This window comes from Dermacentor variabilis, chromosome 4 (genome assembly GCF_050947875.1).
Source record: "Dermacentor variabilis isolate Ectoservices chromosome 4, ASM5094787v1, whole genome shotgun sequence".
NCBI lineage: Eukaryota > Metazoa > Arthropoda > Arachnida > Ixodida > Ixodidae > Dermacentor > Dermacentor variabilis.
The window spans coordinates 139,512,610-139,534,523 of NC_134571.1; the positions used below are offsets into that span (position 1 = coordinate 139,512,610).

Here is a 21,914-nt window from a genome sequence, read left to right on the forward strand (position 1 = left end):
AGGCCCCAGCCACCCCCGGAAAAATGAAAACTCTCCGCCTATGCATGTATTATTCTACATTTAAACATAAAGGAACGACACATTGCACCAGAACTTTAAGAGTATCATATGATGCAAGTTTTACTCACTTCTGGTGACCTGCTGTCCGACTTGAAGACGTTTTGGAAGTAACTTGCAATCACGGTATTGTAGTAATCACGAGACACATGTTATTTGATCACATTCGGGAACTGATGAGGGAGACAGTCTGAAGTAGGGCTGTTTCCTGTTTAGAAGCCTTTGTGAAAATTACGGCATCTGTTGTTCGCAGTAAAATAAGGGCCAGCAGCTCCGAAAGAATTGAAAATGTGTCTCCAGACACCCGGCCGACAAGTTTAGCTGGATGGGCCCTCCGCAGCAAGCAGCATGTGGTAGGCGAGCCTTAGCTAGGTGACTAGCCACGACTGTCTGGCGTTGCGCGATTGAGAAGTGACGAGACGCTCTCCCTATGTCCATAATTATCCATGAACTTCCTTCTCGAAGCCTTTTATGGGCGTCCCACTCTCCTCGTATCCATCACTTGACTCCCCTTAACATTCTTTTCCGTTAGACACTGTCACACTCTAAAAGATTCACCGGTTTGTTGAACGGCGCGACGGCTGCTAACATTCCTATATTTGTTTCTGCGTGGACTTCAAGGCGATCCTGCAATCGGCCTTTCCCCCTGTTTGTCGTGTCGGTTTCTTAGCTTTCCTGGCCTAGCACCCCCGTCCTTGATATATTTTGCAGTGCACAAATTAACGTTCATTTAAAGCCAAGCTATTTTTTTTTCTTTTTCAGAAGTTTGCCCTCGTGGCAGAGAGGAAAGAAGACATGAGAAACTCTTTTGGACAGCGCACCGAATGAGCACAATGGCCTCTGGAGCTCCCTATGCGTTGATCGCCACATTAGCATCTTCACAGCTGTAACTATCCGTGACTCCACGCAAAACCACTGCAGAAATTGCAGCGGTTATCTTTCTACTATACCCCAGTCCAGAGGAAAGAACCCATACAAGGCGGTGGCAGGGGTAAAGAAAACATGACGTGAGAAGGCAAGGAAACGCTACTACTATAGACACGACAGCGGATGCGGGGAAACTGGATAAAGTTTAGTTCTACGTATGATGACATAACCCTCGCCTCCACCTTCAAACTGCCACTAGCCCTCACCTTTTCACATCCGTGCTTTCCCTTTCATCCATGTTGCTCTTTCGAAGGCCACCAAAGGGGAGGGGGGATTGCGTGAATGTAAATTTTCCTGCGTCATTTTACATGACCAATTATGCTACATTGTCCTATTTTACGGATTTCGCGCTGTCAGTTATAACAAGGTTTGACTGCACTAAATAGGGTGGGAAATAACACTTCTGCTCTAGGAAACCTGTCTTCATTTCTCTTTTCAGGCTAGGCCTAAGGACCACATGAGAGCCGGCGATAGAAACGCATTGCTGCTGACCTTTTTCCCTCTTGCATTTGCTTGATATCAGAACATGGCAGACCAAAGACAGGACGAATGAAGTTTATTAAGACAGCTACGGGAATGCAGTTGTGCGTTCATTGGCCGACCGCACCTGCTTCCCAAGTCGCAATATAAAATAAGAACTAAATGAAGTAAAACAATTTATGTATAAAAAGAAAGGTGCACCATTTCACACCATAGTAATTAAATTGACACTCTCGAAATCTGTACACCTCTGCTGTAGTGAGCAACAAAAATCTTTTGTTTACACAATTTTACAACACGAGCAAGCCCCATAACAATCAGGCTGGCCAGGCTGCTTCTTTTAGTACAGAGATGGCTAATAATGTCGCGCACAACTGACAATATAAATTATGAATAGTACTTTTACAGATCGGAATATACAGCTAAATTTCCGAGCAAGCCTGACGTGGTGTCAAACGCACACACCTTTGCCAACTGTCATTTAGTACATCATAATGATATAACAAAATTTGCACAGAAGCACGCATGCTTACGCCTGAACCATAATTCCATGTTTGAGTCCACTCCAAATGCAGGTGCTGCAGTAGTTACACAGATTGCAAATACAATCTGCACTAAAACCTGTGCAAGCTGCAAAGCAATGCCTGCACGGCACAGCAAATGAACACATTAAACCCTTTTGTTAAGTTTGGAACAATTAATGATGGTGCTCAGTTCATCAATGCACACTCATCAATTCATGAAGGTCTGCGTGAAAAGACAGTACACAAGTGTTGTCACAGTGAGTTTAGTGTTATGGCAGAAGGCACAGCACAGGATACAAGGAGCACTGGCCCAAGTGCGGGAAATTGCATTTGTGTTGTTCCCTATTGCAATTTTCAACACGGCACTTCTGAAAATTAAAGGCAACCTACACAACATCACAAAGTCTGTCATGTCCCAATAAGGCTGTAGAAAATGAAATCGTACATGTGTCTGCACACAGCAGCATCAATACTTTTTTAATAGCACAGGCCGTAAGTAGTGCATGAAGCTTTAATGTATATGAAAAAAAAAGAAAGAACACCAGTTCGCTTATGTACATCCCACGTACACTACTACAGGGCAATTTCACCTGCCTCATTAAGCAGTGACGCTAAGCCCACACACAACTGAAGGCATATTTTTTAACTACCGGGCAGTTTTTTTCGGGGTCTTCTCGCCAGCCTTGTTGGAAGATGCAGCAGCGGAGGCTTGTCGACGAGGTGTAGGCAGAGGAATTTCCAGTGTTCTAGGCTTGAGCTTGTAACGAATTGGTTTCTGCCTGGGTGTTCTAGCGAGTGGCCTGCTTCCACCACCACTGCTGCTGCTGCTGGCAGTTGCTCTACTGCGTAGGGGAGTTTTCATCAACGTGGTCGCTATCTTGATGCGCTGCCGCTGCTTCCTGCAAGAGGCCGTCGGAGCCCATCGTGTCTGCATGCATTCAAGTTCTACATTAGGGTTTGCGCTCTCAAGCAGGATTAGCATGCATGCATAGGCAAATGAGCAAGCGCGTGCACATCCTGTAAAATGAAAAGAGTGGAGCCTTGGGCGGGCGCATGCACCAGGCGTGGCAAGCAAGAGCTTGACTGCTGCGATAACTGCTAACAAAACAATAAATAATTGCAGCGGTTTCAATATTCCAGTGTTCCAAAGAAACCAACTATGCCACGGGAAAGGAAAGATGCTTATTCTCACCAAAGCTGCAAACATTAGGCTTAACTATCAGTACTCTGTTCTGCCTTGTCTCTTTGCACGAAGGACAACAGCTTCTAGTTACTATTGGCTAGGCATTATGATGCCAAATGGAAATGGCATCTTAAAGATGGTGCCAGCTGTGTCGTGGGAATCGCATGTTAAACCTTGCAGGTGAAAAAGATACCTTGCACAGCTAGACTCAAGCTGACTAAAGCATAACAAATAAGCCTAGACTGGCAAAGTATACCATCAAAATTCAAATTTTTTGACAAAGGTTATAAGTGTACAGAAAACAGTCTAATATTTCCCTTGTTCAAAGCTGTGCCAAAATTTTGACTCCAGCAACCTCAGTTTCAGGTCCTGGACATCATAATCTGTTCACATAATCTGGCAGTTTTACACAAAAATTCGTAGTTTCACCTGAATGGCTAAGCATCATCAGCAATAGTTATTGCTGCACCAGAGCTCCTAGGACAGTGCCCTAATCGTATGCAGTGGCAACATGCACGTGTGATGCAGCAAGCAAGGCAACTGATGCAGTGGAGCAGAAACAGTGTCTGGCAGATGCCGAGCATTTCAGAATACTGGCACAATGAGAAACACTGCCAGCAGTATTGCAGGCATTGTGTACCTATGCCAAACAAGATGAGAAAAATGAAGAACTATCAGTGTTGGTCAGTTCACAAAAAATTTTGGACAGATTTATTTTTACATTTACTGTCCCTTTTGTTCGGACCGGTATATGCACAAAGCTGCTCAGCAGGAATGATAGTGTGTGTGCACAACACTTGCACAAGGCGCAGAAAGCAGGGCTGCGATCAGCGAACATGCGCTTTCCGAACATTCTGTTTGGCTGCTACGTCACAAAGTAGGTGGGCTGTCGGCAAAATTTGTGAGTACGAGAGGGAGAGCACAGCCAACAGACGGCATCAAAGTGGACTTGGCGTGTCTTCGCAGTCGGTGCTTCCATGCTGATTGAATAAACACAGAAAACGGGAAGACAGGTGGTAGACTAGGTTACACCACTGCCTGGTTACACATGCAACATGGAGGTATGCACATGGATGAAGCTACGGCAGCTAGGCTAGAAGCGCGTACGAGGTGGCAATTTTTCGAATGCCGATGGCGATATGGTGATGCAGATTTAGGGTCATACTCTATTCTAACACGCATGCAATTTTTGGACCCGTTTCATCAGAAAAAAAAAAGTGCGCGTTAAGATTTGAGTAAATATGGTATATTGCAATTCTTTGAGTGTTTCTTTGGTGGTTCGGGCTGTGCTCCACCTACGTTATCACAGCCAAGATCAGCGAGTTGCAAGCAGTCAATGAAAAAAAAAAAAAAATCAGACAATTACGGTACTCCCTAATGCGAAATTTGAGTGCAGCTCTATACATGTTTTCATTTCGCGACATATGGGCTGGCGTGGCCAATCTGTCTTGTGCGGCACATTGCAAACGGAGCGAAATGTGCCGCGACTGCCTCGCTAATTGGGAGATCGCGAGAGGCAGTGCATAGGTGACAGATGGGCACAATTCACAGCAGCCGCGGTAAGGAGACCTCCGCTCATGCAGCGCTTTGCTTCCATATATGGTATCGGTTGACACGTTTACCCCATGCCATTGGTGAACAGATGATGGTGCATATTCTGGAGCTATTTCATAGCAGTCATCACCTCGGAGCCCGTTAAGCATGGCACTATGCTTTTCTTATCACGCTTTTGCCATACCCTCTTCCTCCACTTGCTGCCTTATGGTTCTGCTGCACCCTCCTCTTACGCTTTCCACCTCACGCTCTCTTCGTTATCGCTGTCTTTCATCCCCCGCTGCACTCCGCATTTGCCCTTTCATCCTGTGCTGTGCTCATTGGCTCGATTACACAGAGAGCCAACACCGGGGGATGCTGACTCTAAATGCAGGAACAGGCACTTAACTAAGAGCGCTGTGCTCTAAAAAAGATTGTAGCATGAAACCTATTTCAACAACAACATGCACATCAACATAATGTTGGGAGAGTCAAGATGCCATGGCAGAAAGACAGCGTGTGTAGCCAAGGCGCCAAGAAAATCAGCAAGATTAGCTCTTGCAAGCACAGTGGCAAGTGAGGAAGGAAGAAAACGGGCTGAGCCTCACTTTTTCGGGGCTTGCTCTTTGCTCGTAGAAGGAACCGGCTTGGTATCGGCTGGCTTCCCCGATGACTGGCTCATTTGCTGTTGGCGGTGCCGTGTCAAAGGTGGTGAGAAGAGAAACTCGCCTTTGGGTGGTGTCGAATGGGAGCCTGCGAGGGTTGTGCCAAACACAATTAACTGCAAGGCCTTCACGCACCTGTTTTGCTTAAAAGCACAGAGGCACAGTTTCTCAGTTGATTAACGGAGTTAAGTGTCCTAAAGCAATGCTGGAGCTATGAGAGATGCCATAGTGAAAGGTCATAGATCAATTTTGACTACATGGACGTTCCTTCACACGCACATAAATCTAAATACACAAGGTTTTTTTTTTTTCCTACTGTACCCATCATACTGTAGCCAGTGCTGCCAGGAATTGAATATGTGACCTTCAACACAGCGAAACCATAGGTTGATGCTCAGTTTCTTAATTGTAATGGGATAAACCTTTTGAGTACCTATTTTCAGCCAGGAAGCTAGAATTTCATGCATGGAAAAACGTAGGAGGGTTTCAACAGTGAAATTTTTAAACTGAACACAAATGTGAATTTTCATGAAAACCAGCCTCCAGATATTTAATAAAATGCTATTTTGTTTTAAAGCGAAGCTTTCTTTGCCTCTTCCTTAGACTTTCCCACTGCTGTTGCCTGGCACACTGCGTCTGGGTTGGTTCAGAGCGTTCATAGTTTGCACACACGTCATCGAAGCCGCCATTTATGAGTACTAGCATGTCGAGAAGCGGCGTAAGCAAGAAACGTGACAGGATGAGAACATGACAGGCGTGTCTTGCATTGAATGACAAAGCAATAACAGTGATAAACTGGTGAAAAACAGTTGTCGTCAGAAAGCAAAACAGTGTTAATGTGGTGGTACGGTGCCCTGATGTCATCGTAGCCTCAGTGTTTGGGTACTAGCATGGTGAAAGCTGCGTCACGTAAAATCTATCTATATATGGAAGGAGTGGGGCAGAGAGGAGACGCGAGAAACTCGTTTGGACCACACTGCGTCGAACGTGCACAATGCCCGATTCCAAGTGGAATCGCGAAAACAGAAAGCCCGCTGGCTGCGCATAGACCATATGGAGCCTTTCCAAAATATCATTAGAAGTTGTTTCGGTCACTCTGATGTGCATTGACACTGGAGACATTGGCGTCTAAGGGTAATGGTGTTATACTGGCACTATGCCAAGACAGCATGCTTGCCACTGAGTTATGACGATTGATCTTAATGGTACATTCGGAGCCAGACATCCAAGCATAACTGTTTTCAGACATCCAACAAGCTGACGCTGCTACTTTATCCGCATTGTAACAAATTCTGGACAATATTTAACTTCGTAAGACGTAACTATGGAAGAGCATAATTGTCTCCTACATTTATGCCAAAGGTGCGACTTAATTATTACACGGAAGGCGTAGATCCTCCAACTACTAACCAATGAATGGATAGAGTAGGACATCATTGCAACCAGCAGTCAAAGAGCACTGCTCGCGCTTGTGACCCAAACAATTCCGTTGCATACTGGAAGCACAAAGGTACACGATCTGACGTAATCTCACATTCACAAGTTGTAGTTGTAATGCATTAAATAGTTATTCTGTAAAGAGTGTCACAGATCACAAACAATTGTACTGTGAAACACATGGTGAGAGACTTCTACAACAGCATGGCTTGCTTAGCTAATGTAGTGTTGCCTGCTACATATGAACTAGAGCAAAGAACACATGTGCTTGAGTCTCAATACACATATTATTTTGTACTTTGCAGAATAAAACTTTTGGATGCCAGTTCGTGCTTGTACCTGATCATTTGGCTGCATATTGTGCTTTCTTTTTACTTTTTTGTGCGATAGTTAATCTTTTTCTGAGACGTACCGATATGATGTGCATATCATGCTTTCCGCTCACCTTTCGAAGCAAGTTCAGTTGGCTTGGAAAGCTTGAATCCCTCAGCATCTGAAATGAACATTTGAAAAGCCTGCATACAGCAATCGTAAACATTCACAGCAATAGAGTTATAGCAACGAATGACTTTCTATTGTTTTGAATTCTGGTTTTATGGTTCTAGAGTTCCCTTAAATGGAGCACTAAACATGAAGACAAAGGTTAAGCTGAATTCTCCGCTAAGCTGGCTTGTGTTCATCTTAAGGGAGTGCAATGCAGTACTTGGAGCACGCAGGCCCTTCTTATAGCAGAGGAGTCGATGGCCTCTCAGGCTTCACTGAACCTGAAGTAGTTGAGTATTGCTGCTACACTGGGTAAGCCAATGGGCACCGCAATATAGCAAATGTTTCGGCTGATAAACTTACAACAGTGAATCTACAGGCATATTAATTTTTTGCTTGTTTTGCATCTATGAAAGCAATTAAAATTTAACATTTACATAAAAAAAGAAAAAAAAATTCAAGAACAGCTTTTAAGTGACTTTCTTAAGACTTAACAAATTACTTCCATTTCCACCAACATTTCCTATTTTCATGTGAACCAATAAATATGCCATAACTGTCACTTTCGTCATTACTACATATACATAAATTCTTTCTTACAATTGCCTTGTTTTGATTGATTACTTGCAGTATGCAAGTGCAAGAGCAATGCATACAAGAATGTACACTTCTGCATGAGACTGTACGAGAACTGGCGGGCAATCAAACTCAAGGTGTTCAAAACAAGTTTGCGATGCACTGCGATATCGAAGAGCAGTGGGCTGTCCAGTCAGAATGACTTGACACTTGCAGCTTTTTAGTGTGACACCACCACACAGCAGGTTTAGACTAGAATGGAAACAGAGGAACAGATATTGCTTGCAGTTGGCGGGCCAAGGTAAGTGAAAACAAATGTGAAATTCGCCACTTTAGCACAGCAGTAAAGAAGCTACTGGTGAACCAATACTATATTGTTAAAAGGTAACTTTAGCTTGGGATCTCCTATTCAAATACATGAGAATAGAGAAGGTTTTCCTCAGCAACCACTGAACTGATTTTGATGAGGTCAGCTGCTTTTAACCCTTTCAGGGTCAATGACGTAAATATACAGCGCCTCGAACAAGTTCAAAATGGTCGATGCCATATATTTACGGCGCCGTCTGTACGTTTAAAAAGCGCGCCAATTTCCTAGCTTTTTCTTTTCTGTCATGTGCTGCCACTCCAACACTTGCAGAACACTGAAATGTCTGCCAAACCAACCAATGCATCTATTTATAATGAATGATCTATTTAGCTTCAGTTTGTCTTATTGCTCACCAAGTTCTGTGTCGGACTTGCGCTTGGCCCTGCGCCGTCGCTGGCTTGTTGAAGCTGTTGGCTGCGGTTCTTGTTCCATTTCGGCATCGGGGATTTCAGCAATTGTACCCAACGCCTGATTTCCAGAGACTCTGCGGCTGCGACGGGTAGCCACAAGCAACTTCTTTGGCGGCGCACTCTGTTCGGGCTCGGTCGACACAATCCGGCGACCCTTCCGCGTTGGCGGTGCTGTCGGACTTGTCTCCGTGTCACTTTTTGTTGGGGAGGTGTCGACTTCAGCAATAGTATCCAGGGAATGACCCCGAGCACCAGATATCTTGGACGGTCCCTCCACGTGCCCTTTTGGTGCCAGCTGCCTCTCTGGCGTCAGGCGCAAACCACGGCGCATTGACATTCGCAGCGGCTCCTCCGCAACGTCTGTAGATGAACGCCTTGGGGTCCTTGGCACCCTGCCGCTCGTTCTTTTAGAGGGAGTTTCTGTTTTACGGGGTCCAGGCACTGGTGACGATTCCCGCCCAACGCGTGCAGAGGAGGAAGAGTGATGCCGCAGTCTTGTCTTCCGAGCACTTGCCTCTACAGGGCTTGATGTTTTCGCCCGTTCGGGACTGCGTGTGGGTGACCCCTTTGCAGGACTTGGTGTACGAGCAGTCTTCTCTTGAGGACTAAGTGTTGCCGATCTCCTCTGTCTGGTGCTGCCTGCTCTTGTGCTGTGCACCACCTTTTCTGGTGTCTTTTCCATGCGACTTGGTGTTTTCGTCTCAGTGTGACCACGTGTACGCAAGGAAACTTTCACTGGAGTTGGCGTCTCAGCTGTCTTGACTTGAGCGCTACGAACTGCTGATTTACTCTGCTTAGGGCTGCGTGTGGTGGACTGCTGCCTTGTACCCTGCACTGCCTTTTGCCTTGTAGGACTTGGAGTGGCAGACTTTCTTGTGCGACGCGTTGGTGTCTTTGCGGGATTTGCCGACGACTGCCTGGTGGGGCTGGGCGACACATCTTGCTTGTCAACACGACGTGAGGCTCCTGCTCTCTTTGAACTGGGCACTGAAGATGCTCTGCTTGGTCTGGGCGTTGCTAACCTCTTTGACGGTTTACCAGCTGTGTCTGAGGTTGCCTCCACAGCGCTCTTTGCCTTAGGGCTGGGCGTTTCTGTCTTCTGTTTTGGACTTTGTGTTGTGCGCTTGGGGCTTACTGAGCTTCCCTTCTCCCTCCTCCTTCCGACTGAGCTTTCAAGTGCCTTGCCCTTCTTGTGTGCTGTTGATGGCTCGGCACTGGCAGAACGCATCTTCCGCTTTGGTGTGACTACAGTTTCGGGGCTTTTATCCAACTCACGGCTGGGTCCCGGCCTGGTGGGAATGGTTGGTGCTTGTTGAGGCGGTGACACAGAGCCACTTTTATTTCGTAGCCTAGATGGACTTGCTGTGGATGTTTTCTGCTCCTGCTCCTTCCATGTGGGCGTTCGCTTCTCCCTGAGGTTATAGGATGAGGTCACAACTATTTTGGGAAGGCTCTTGCCAAGCTCAGACTCGTGCTCACGTGTCTTTGCAGCCACTTCTGCAGAGCTCTTAAGCTCGGTCTCGTGCTCGCCATATTTAGAAGGCGAGTGCTGAGAACCTGCCACAGGTGACAGTGGCTTTTCAGAGAATTCTGCACGTCCCCTTCCATCCTTTCCAGTGGCAGCCTGTCGCAATGGAGGTTGCTTTAAGGTGCTGATGACAGGCAAAGAGGACTTAGCCATGCTGGGTGATGACACTCCTTGCACTGGCAAAGCAGCTCCACTGTCCCGTGCAGAACCCACGACAGGTGGGCTGTCCACTGCAGGGACAAAGCCATAAGATTCTCCAACAGCCCTGCCTTCAGAGTGTGCTGGAGTTGCTGGCGTGTTTGGTGGCTGAAGATGGTCTTCTGGCTTTGGCAACGAACGCTCCTCTTCTGAAGGGCAGACAGCATAACCTGGAAGCAACTGCTCAACCTGTATGTCCTCCACGTCGAGAGCTGCTGTCGCATGCCCTACTGACGGTTCCCGTGCCATTTCGAGAGGCTCCGCAAGCTGCGCTGGGGGCACATCAGTCAGCTCTGTTAGCACTACGTCACCCTCCTCCTTGGCGGTTCCACCGGAGCTCTGTGACCAACTATCCTCTGGACTTTCCACGCGAGTAGGCAACACTTCTGGAAGTGTTACCGAAGAGGTGTCCGACAAGATAAGAATGTCGTCATCCTCTTGCTCACCTTCAGAGGCTGAAAAACAAAAAATAATGGGCCAGCCAGTTGAAAACAAGAATTGACTGCCTTCTTTGCCCGTCGTGCAAAGCTGCCACAGCCTTCTGCGTGCATCAAGCCACTTCTATGCTTTGGGAAGTGGATGCTTCAGTCTAATGCGCAGTCTTGGAGTTTCTTGTGTGTGAAGTGCTCCCTACACCGGAAATCACACACACAGGCTTACTTCCACTCAATGCAGTAGGATACACACATCCACATCCTTCCACATGAAATGTGACAGTGAACTACCAAAGATGTTGCATGATATGACAAAATACACAAATGTGCAGCACAGTGGGCATGTGCAACCTACACTGCAGAATGGCCAAAAGAACTCGCTAATTATAACCTTGTCTGAATACAACTCCAACCATGCCTTGAGCGAATGCGTACCACATTTTCAGAAAGCTGCAGAAGAAACCGTAACAATAATGCATAGTTTCACATTGCTGGAAACTAAAACAACACAAGCAATTCCATGAAAGCATAATAAGTAAAGTTCATGCCTCCATGCCTGGATTTCAAACTTTGCAGCAAGCGCTGCGGGCCTAGGGGGAATGCTTTAGTGTCAACTATTTGCGACCCCTTGGGCTATGTTGTGTGCATCAAAATACAAGTTCGCGAATTCTTTTGCCTTGTGCCTTCATTGGAATTTGGTTACTACAAACAGGATGCCACCGTGCACTGTTGTGCTCAATAGCCAAACATGCATGGCTACGTACAGGAGACCCTCTGCAAAACATTGAAATCAGCTTCCTTGCATTGGGGTGGGACAAAAGCTAAATGCAGTGTTGGCATCCTTCGCTGCAAGGCATATGAGTGCGAGGTAGTAGCCTTGCCTTGGCCATGCTAGGACTGGCCAGCTGTGCACTTAAAAGATGTCAGGATCACTACTTGTGCTGGAAAGTGCTTGCCAGTTTGCAATGCCTGTGGGATGTGATCCCTTGTGAAAACCTACTGGCACTGCTGTATCTAATGGTGTATCTAATGCCTAGAGAACTTGGCAAGACTAAATGATGCAAAGCAACACATGGGCTTACGGTATGAGAAATTTTGACTACTTGACATTCATCAATGTGCATCCAAAGCATGGCATACAAGTGGTTAAATATTCTGTTCAAAACATAGCAGCTGTGGCCGGGACTTGAGCCCTCTATGTCGTGTTCAACTTCTCCATGCCATAGAGTTCCAGCACGGCAAGTGCACGGAGAATAAAAGACAATGCAATGGTGAAGAAACTTATGCACTGCAGGAAAACAGACATCACGGTTTTACAAAATATCCACCAAACCACAGTGCCATGTGCTGTTGCGAACGTGGTCCTGCTTCTCAGAGAAGCCTCGACAAACATAAAAGTAAAGCAATTTCAGAAAGGAAAGAACATGACACAATGATTGACTCATTCACCTTCAGAGGCACTGATCACAATCACTTCTTCGACGGGTCCGGCTTCTGCCTTGAAAGTGTACCCCTCAGAGGCTGCAAATGCTGGCAAGCGAAGAGACATTGCAGACCTCTCGGAGCAGGGCCGTGATGCATCACTTTCGGAGGAAGTAGTTGCAACCACTTCTTCGACCACTGTGACCTCTGTTCTGGTAGTATGTTTCTCAGTGACTGCAAATGTCGGGACAGGCAGGGACATTGCAGACCACTCAGAGCACGGCTCCGATGCATCTTCTGCCAGCTCGGTGCCGTCGTTGTCTTGCAGAGGAGTGGCTTCCACTGGTTCGATAGACATCTTCGCCTTGTCCGGGAAGTCGCTGCGCACTTGAGGTGCAGCCGTTCCTTCGGGCAAAACTGATGGCCCTTTACCCAACTCTGTGCTGCCTGGTGGAAGGTGTGGCTCATTTTCGCCTGCAAGTCCAACGTCTTCATCGTCGTCTGCCAATGGAGTTCCATCCAGGTCCTCCTCATCTGCTGTATTGTCCTGTGATGTGCAGTCAGAGCAGTGGTGATGTTACAATTATTTGCACAATCCTTAAGAAGACGCCAAAAGCACTAAGCTGCACAAGAGTGGTACATCAATACTGAAACAGAGGAAAGGTCAACAGGGGTAAAGTCCCTAGAAAAACCAAAGTAGCACTGCCCCCTCTCCATCTTTTCGCTCTCTCTAAACAGTATCAGCTGCACCATCTAGACTGTCTACACAGAAACTCTAGAACTGGGATTGTCGTCTCCTCATGTGTGTCACGAGCATACACTACCCCAAAACATTTTTTTTTACATTGTGTTTCTCTGTATTTGACACAGAATCAGCGTTATCACTTTTCATAGCAACCCTTTCATACACCTATTACCTCATTGTATATTCTGATTTCAGTGGGAAAGCAATGGTTTGCCCTTTGATGACTGCACTGCATTGATCTGAGCCCCAAGTGGTGAGTACAAATGATGTGTGGGCATTCAACATGGCGTTTGCTATCACGTGACTGCAGACATCAATGAAATGTGCAGGAGAGAAGGTGGCAGAATTTAGTGCAGGAATACAAGCAGAGCAAAGTAAATGAGAAGTACAGCCTGTTGTACTACTAAAGCCCATTGTATGTCAGTCTGTTGTAACGAGCACAGACTAGAGAAATTTTAGCATGTCTAATGCAGTAAGTCCATCAGTGCTTCACTTTCTTGAAGCCTGCCTCTCACTGAACTGTCATTATCCAATTCTCCCAGCTCTGTGAATATTTCAGCAACATAAGCACAGGCATGCAAGCAACAAGCCTCTCTAGGAAGGGGAATATACTCAAACCTCGTTATAAAGAAACAAGCTATAACAAGGTAACCATAAAACCTAATTCAAGTCTGCCGGACAGCGGAAAATTTTCAAACTAAAGGGGCCCTGAACCACTTTTTTATCAAAGTTGAGAAATACCTTGGAAGTTAAATTAAAGTATTTTAGAAATGCTTTGCCTCAAAAAGTTCTTCAATCCATTCAGCAGAAGCGGAGTTATTGGTGATCAAACATATAGTTTCTGGTACTTCTGCTCTTTCTTCAATGATTTGCATGGCAGAGTGGTGTGTGCCCACAATGCCCTGCCTACTGAACGTCACTGTGGCGCGCACTTCAAATTTGATTTCGGATGTTTCCGTAGACGCCACTATTTCCAATTCCGGCACCTACGACGGGCCAAATGTGGTTGTCCTCAGCGAGTCGCAGTGCACTGGACTCATTAAGGGCCCCCGCGGCAGCCACGGTACCTACACTACATAGCAGACCGTTAGCCACATGCAAATGCAGCGTTTGCTTTGTACACGATAGGGCTAGGGTGCGTGCTCGTGCTCATATGCTCCTGTCTGGTTGTGCTGAGTGGTGCTGACTGGCTTTGTCCTGCTGCAGCTTGAGAACAGCCACATCCAACTCGCGCATTTAGAAGTGCTATCGATACCTCATTACGAAGCGAAGTCTGCCAAGGGGTCTAACGAGGAGCGGCCAAGATAGAGTGCACGCTGGCAAGTGTGCGTGTGGTCTGACCTTGAGTTTAATGTGGTTAGAGGCTAGTTGAGTTTTCAGAACTAGTCAAAATCAGCGAGACCCAATGGCTATGACACCAATAAGCAGGGTGGCCAAAGTTTATTTCCTAGGCGGGTGACAGTGGCCGAGCGGGAGCAGAAGATAGCCAGCTTCTTCCAGAAGTATGAAATTATTATCGATATTCGAAAGCAGATTTTCGCTTACTTCAGCATGTTTGTTAAACTGTGTCAATAACTATACACAGTAACGATAGGAAGAAGTGCACTGATCCAAACACCCTTCTTGACTGATGTCAGCTATTGGCCAATAGCAGCCACGTATGGGAATCTGCTATATTACGAAAAAAAGCATTCACAAAAAACTGAGAAGCAGGCTTTTGTTGAAAAGAGCGTTTGAGAGAAAGGTAATTTTGTGCTCCACTTGCGCAATCCACGCGCCATGCACGACTTCAAAATTTGGCCGGGGTGTTCATAGCCGCACGTGCTATCTCCACAGACTGTTCTTTTTCACCACTCCCAAGGGTTGGTTCAGTGCTCCTTTAAGGGGAGACACTGCGTCTACGGATTTTCTTTTTGTTCCTGAGCAGATTTTGATGTAACTTCCATAGTTTATGTAGTTCCATGTGTTAATTTAAATTTACATTCACTTCCCTTGCATACTAAATATCTCTCTAGAAATTAAAGAAGTTTAGAACTTGCTTGGAGGTGGACTATTTGCTAAACTATATATATATATATATATATATATATATATATATATATATATATCGACGTATAAAAATGATCTAGAGTAATCGAAGTATGCGGTTCTGCAAGAATTAATGCTCTAGACTGATTTGAACCAAAGTTACAGCATGTCAAACTGTTTAAAGTATAGTCCCATAGTAAAACCCAGTTCAAGTGATTACATTTTAAATATTTCTGTCATAATATTTGTCTATATTATGACCCCTGCAATCTATTTGTCTACCTTTCTTACAAACAATTATTGCAATAAGTAGAACCAGAAATATCACTCCAAAACAGTGACACCAGAAATGCTGTTTCGAGAGAACAAGGAGAAACATTCCACAACCTGTCTATGGTGGTTATAGCTGAGGCTAAATCAATCAAGGATGACACAGGGATCCAATCAAGCAAGAATAAATGCTCTACACCAATCTGGAGCAATGGGATGCATAAAGATATTTAAAACAATTTTCGGAGGCGAAAAAAAAAGAAAAAAAGAGGAGGAGCAAGGGCAAAACTGCACAACATAATCACGTCATATTTATTTACCGTGCAGTAGAGCTATGTGAAGTAATCATTGATGCGGGATGGTTTCGTAAGGTAGTTCACTGCACCAAGGGTCATGATCTCTAGACTGCTAATCGTTTCGCTGTCATGGCTGCTACACTCAACAAATCTGCAGACGACATTCAGGGACTCTGCAATTGACACTAAAGCAAGCGCCTGAGTGAGCTCATTACTGTCTCTGCGATCGCCTACTGTCGCAGACGGTGCTGTCAGTCACTGCCTTTCACATCAGATGCGCTCTAAGCACATCTGCTTCTATATTCAAGTAGTTGTGGAAGCCTGGTCAACCTATTCCGTCACTTCTATCCCCATCTTCATACACTAGCATTCAGCGTGCCTCGTGTGCGTTTCGCGCACGTGGCCGAGATGTTTTGTGCGGTTGGGAATCATAAGCACATAACACACCAGGAATGGAGCCAATGTGAATGCATGCGACACAGCTGCTATGGTATTTATGCGAAAAAACGAGAAATGGAAAAGCAAAAGTGGCACGTTTATTGATAATGATGCCGATGCTTTGAGTCGCTTTGTATCTGGTAGAAACGCATAATTAACACGCACCTCCACACAACGTAAGCACTTCACACAGCTGTAAGGCTTACCAGCACCCACATCACGGATCCAAGCACTTGTTCAACCGGTGATGTCCAATTTTTGCAGTCAAGTAATGTTGACCGTTTCTGGTGCTTGCATGGCACTTGCAAATGCACGGCCTTTGAGATCGGACTGCAATTTTTTTTTTTTTAAATCCGTAGCAGTGTAGCAATTTTCCTTGCCACAACACAGTCTTCATCCTTGCATGATTAATGTTGTGCACCGTATCGGGCATATTACTTCAGTAAAGGGTAACAATGAATATAACGAAGTAATTTAGGCTCTCCCTTCAACTTTGCCATAATGACGTTCAAATATGGTTGCCACAGAGCCCAATTAAGTTGTGTTCTGGTTCACACAGGATGCTTCATAGCACACAGCCATACTGGGGCTTACGTCCAGACTGTTTTGGCCAATATGGATCAGCAGTGTGGTTCAGTGTGCCTAGTGGCACAAGCTGCTTGTTTTCATTTTTCTTAAAAGATCTGTGGTAATTCACGACTTCCTTGCAGGTAATTTTTGAAGTGAGAGGAACATGCAAACTACAAAGAATTGCTCCTCACTTGGCTTTATTGAAAGATTGCTTGAGCTTCTCTTAAATGCAACAAAAACCCAGATGTGCCAAGCATGCTCTTTATTGTACAGTTTCGAAGCCACCCTATACCCCTCCAAGGAGAATAGCTTCCTTCTGCTCTTTTGGCCATTTTGATGGTAGGTCGGTGGTACTGACGGTGGTTGGACTTGGGGGAGGAAAGGTGAGGAAACCTACAGAGGCAAAGGGTGCGTGTGGTCTTGGACAACCGAGTTGTGAAAAGGGGCTGGAGGGGGGGGGGGAGGGAAAGTGCGCAAGCTCTCGTGTAAACAAGTGGCAGGGAGCGGCAGGAAGAATGAGGGAAGGGGGGCAGACTGCAGCTCGTCAGCCTGCTTGCTCAGTCATCGCAGGAAAGCGAGGGAAGGGATGCGTGCTCTTGGGCAAGTGAGTGGCGTGGACAAGCTGGAGGGAGGAGGAGAGTAGGCTGTTGCTCGTTTGTTCATTTGTCACGTCTCACTCGCTGCGCTGACCTGCCCACCATGGACAATACAGCGGACGGGACTGCATAGCGTATTCTTGCCCACGAAAAATAAAGCGCCGGTGCAGGCAAGAGTTCCATCGAACGCTGACGGCATTGATGCCCGCACATCAAGGAGAGCGAGTGGACGTGTTTGCTTTTCTCTGCTGCCATGCAAGAAACCTGGGAAGGTGAGGGAGAGGGTGCATGCTTTTGGGCAACCAAGCTGTGCAGATGGAGAGGGGGGGCGGAACTGTCATTCGCTCACTCATTCTTTTGTCTGTTCATTCGGGCTATTTGCTTACACTCACAATCATTGTTGATGACTCCTTCATAATTTTTTGTCCAAAGTATATAGTGGCTATGTTGCCTGTGACTGTGGGGCTGACTACAGGCTGCTTGAGAGAGTATACCATTATGTTCCAATGTCCTGTGGAATGAGAAGAGCTCTCATGCTCACCATCCAGAGGTCTGGAGTGTCAGGATCACCATGGTAAATTCACCGCATAGATGAACAAGATATATGGTGAAGGTGGAAAGAAGCCCGTAAACTTTTCAGAATAAGAAGACAGAACCCGGTTCCTCCCAAGAGAAGGTCAGCCAAACAAGTTTGCTAAAGCAATATGAGCTCAACTAAATTCACAGGACTGTTAAGCTTATCAGAGGGCTCATCTTGATAAAGGTTCCCGAAAATACACCGGAATCTCGTCAACTCAAACCTCAAGGGGACTGGAAATAATTCTACTTCTAACAAACCTATCAAGTTTAAACTACCGTCACATTTTGAACAAGCCCCCCCCCCTCTCTTTGGTGAAAGATAATCCAAGAAAATTTGCAGGCGGGCCCTTGCTCGACTGCAGACCGAAATTCAAGGGCTGTCGACCCTGGTTCCCGTGGCCAGCGAGCTAAGCCTATACCATCTCCCAGCAATTGCGGGCTCACCTGGCTTGCTCGTTCGCCTCTGTCAGCATCGAAAAAATCTAATTGTATTGCAATATAAGTGTGAAATAATGGTGTACACGTTGTGCTGACCACACAGAGGCACTTTATTCCAAGCTGCATGCGGTCATGTTGCCAAACGCCACTGGTCTCGGATTCGACGGTACAATGAGCTAGGCCTGCTGGCTCCCAGTTACTGGTGGCTCGAACGCAATATCGCACCATGTTGTCTTGTGCTTAATTCACATGCAACACTTTGACCAAAATGTCGACTGGCGAAAGCTATGGCTATGCAAATATGTACCTGGTTATGGTGAACTATGGGGCCTCGGCGGAAGTGCGGCTAATCAATAAATTTGTCTCTCACCAGGCTGATTCACATTATGTAATTTAATGTGCAATTTCGTAAAAAGCTGACAAAAAAAAAAAAAAAAGCAGGCAAGTGGTCCAGCAAAGTTGCATGAAGCGGTGAACAGGGTGAAGAAAGGGAGGGGCACTTGCTGGGTAGTCGGCGCCAATTTCAAACCACTCGAAAGTGGAGGGAAAGGGGGGGGGGGTGCTTGCACGGGTAGGGGCGCTTGCTAAGAAATTTATGCTAAGAAAAACCCCTTTATCTGTAGCACTCGATCAATTGTGTGGTATACGGGGTGACTACCAAGTTTACATTTCCAAATTTTCCAAGTTTTCCAGGTTTTCCCTGAGTGCCTTTGCAAAATTCCCTGAGTGACACAGAACTTTGTTTTATGTCTAGGTGGGCTGACACCATGTTGCCCAATGCTGTCACTCTCTAGTAAGCATGCTAAAAAATAATTTAGAAAGAAAAACGACTTAATCCAGTTTCAATAATTTATTGTTTATTTTAGCTTATTTAAAATTATTTTCTTCAAAATGAAAGCGGAAGGAAGGGGTTAGTAAAATGCACAGCAAATAAAATATTTTTGAAAAAAAGAAAGGTAAAACTTGTTGCAGATCGAGTCGAACATTCTCAAATATGAATAAAATGAGATGCACACAGAAACGAATATTTTCAAACATCCCATTCAGTCACGAATTATGATCGATTGTCGATACATATGTGAAGCATAGATGGTGCTTGAGACTCCATTGAAAGCAAATCAAGGTGGCAGAATGACTGAGCATTTTATGATGAGTCATCAGAATTAGAGTAATTAAATATTTGAATATTGTAAAGTCAGCCATGCTACATTTTTTTTTAAAAAGGATAAAAAGTCGGTGCTTTTTTATAAAGTCCGACCACAAAGTCGGAGTCGATGCCATTGTTGACAGCGGCGAACTCTTTCCAATGGAAAAACATGGCGCCGGAAGCTTAACAGCGAACGCCAAAGCATCTAGGTCTAGCGTTTGCCACAGTGGTAGCTACGACTGACAGCAGATCTGCGTGCGAGAGCGCTGGTTCGAGGCACTGATGTCATCAAAACGGCGGTGGCGTTAATTAATGCCGTTTCAGACCTGCAGACAGCAAAAAGTTCGGAAAATCGAACGTCGAAGGATTTTTGCGTCTGAAATTTCAGACGCAATTTTCTCCCTATTACTCAAGCCAGCATTGCCGCGACTTTCATTCCCTTTCAATAAAATTACAGCTAATTTTCCCAATGGAAGCACAAATTCCCAGAGTTTTCCATGAGTATTTTCAGACTATTCAAAATCCCCGAGAATTCCCGTATTTTTTCGGGTGGTAGACACCCTGCAGAAAACTGAAGTAATGTTTAACAGTCTCGGAAGAGAACAGCAGTTTACGATAGGTAGCGAGGCACTGGAAGTGGTAAAGGAATAAATCTACTTAGGACAGGTAGTGGCCGCGGATCCGGATCATGAGACAAATAATCAGAAGAATAAGAATGGGCTGGGGTGCATTTTGGCCGGCATTTTCATATCATGAACAGCAGGTTGCCATTATACCTCAAGAGAAAAGTGTGTAACAGCTGCCGCTTACCAGTACTCACGTACGGGGCAGAAACCTGGCGGCTTACTAAGAGGGTTCTCTTAGTAAGCCGCCATTGAGAACGACGCAACGAGCTATGGAAAGAAGAATGATGGGTGTAACGTTAAGGAATAAGAAAAGAGCAGATTGGGTGAGGGAACAAACGCGAGTTAATGACATCCTAGTTGCAATAAAGAAAAAGAAATGGGCATGGGCAGGACATGTAATGAGGAGGGAAGATAACCGATGGTCATTAAGAGTTACGGAATGGATCCCAAGGGAAGGGAAGCGTAGCAGGGGATGGCAGAAAGTGAGGTGGGCGGATAAGATTAAGAAGTTTGCAGGGACAACATGGCCACAATTAGTACACGACCGGGGTAGTTGGAGAAGTATGAGAGAGGCCTTTGCCCTGCAGTGGGCGAAACCAGGCTGCTGCTGATGATGATGATGAGACATCCTGGGTATAGCACACAAAACTGTTACTGGGCTCCCATTTAAAGTCTTATCTTTCCTCCATGAGCATGTAACAACACATACCGGAAGAGGCTTGATGTGTGCCGTCTTCCCGTACGTCCAATGCTTGAGATGTGCGGTAATGTGATCAAGCACATGCTAGGAGAGGGGGGGTAGTGCGCCACTCTGCTTAATTAGGTTTTGTTTCGGTTTCTAGTGCATTTATCCTTGTGATTTTCATGGCACACAATACTAGGGTAGCTAGCGACGCATAGATCTTTTGCCTCTGGCTCAGGTTTGCCCAAAAAGCACCCCATGCAAGTGAGCAATTTTGTTTGAAACAACCGTTGCATGCGCTTTAGAGGTTTGAATTCACAGGAGTTTTTCTCTATTCGAATGCATAGGACTTCGCCTGGACCAACAGAGCTGTTTAAATTATCAGTCAATTCAAATGAAAAGATTTCGAATTGTCACAATTTCACTGTAGTCTTACTGAACTAATGTACTAAAACAGCTCCTCTAAAAGAACTCAACACTAGGACAAACAAGGAGTAATTAAAGCTGGTCGCGTTGCTCACACTCTTTGGAGGACTTGATGGCAGGGCCGCTGCCGCTGGCTGGGATGGCGCAGTCTCATCGGCTGGCCTGGCTGATCCTTGATGACAAGGTTTCACATAACATTAAACACACTCATTATTCAGTTGCATCTCCAATTTTACTACCACATTTTCTAAACTAAACTATAACTGCAAACTAGTACGCATGACCTTCAATCACAAAACCAAAACATGCTCTTTATGCTCATCATGATGGACAAATTAGCAAGCTGTCACGCAGCAAAAGATAAAGAACAGCACACTGCAAGGCAACCAAAGTACAGTAGGCTTCTCTTATTTTGACCCTGATGAGATTGGTGGATTTGACAATTATACAACAGGTCGAACTAAACAAGATACATGCTTTTTGCTGCAAGTTAAAACAAACTTTTAGCAAGCACCAACTAGGCCAACAAGAAGTTCTGTTGAAACAAGATGCAGAAGAACACGCCAAAACACATCACCGATTCATTTGGCAGTATTTGCTCCATTCTAAACGTCCCCAAACCAAGTGCGCAGCCACTTTCTATGTGTCTCAGTAGAAAGATAACGTAGAAATTACATTAAAGCTCCTACAGAATGCATAAATCTAATGCACTACCGAATTTTTAGCTAGAAAAATGGGTAAGGGTCTAATACGCATTGCACAATGATGGCCAAGTTCCCAAGTCAGCTTTGCCACACTAAATCCATGTTATGCGGTAAAGCATACAAATGCCATAAAAGAGATTTTGGT

General features: G+C 45.5%; 1 protein-coding gene across 3 annotated transcripts in view; it reads right to left on the bottom strand.

The window, feature by feature from the left end:
• Positions 1-1,523: 1,523 nt before the first annotated feature.
• The window catches only part of LOC142579854 (uncharacterized), a 181,408-nt gene continuing 161,017 nt past the window's right edge, over positions 1,524-21,914 (bottom strand). For 2 of the 3 annotated variants that reach the window (XM_075690471.1, XM_075690472.1), the window contains exons 33-38: positions 21,161-21,237; positions 12,252-12,771; positions 8,586-10,823; positions 7,252-7,299; positions 5,313-5,457; positions 1,524-2,887 (exon numbers count right to left, since the gene is read on the bottom strand). In XM_075690471.1, coding sequence (XP_075546586.1) covers positions 2,635-2,887; positions 5,313-5,457; positions 7,252-7,299; positions 8,586-10,823; positions 12,252-12,771; positions 21,161-21,237 — 3,281 coding nt within the window. In that variant the 3' untranslated portion in view covers positions 1,524-2,634. Of the gene's footprint in view, positions 2,917-5,312; positions 5,458-7,251; positions 7,300-8,585; positions 10,824-12,251; positions 12,772-21,160; positions 21,238-21,914 lie in introns of all 3 variants that reach the window. The other variant, XM_075690473.1, reaches the window with a different exon arrangement.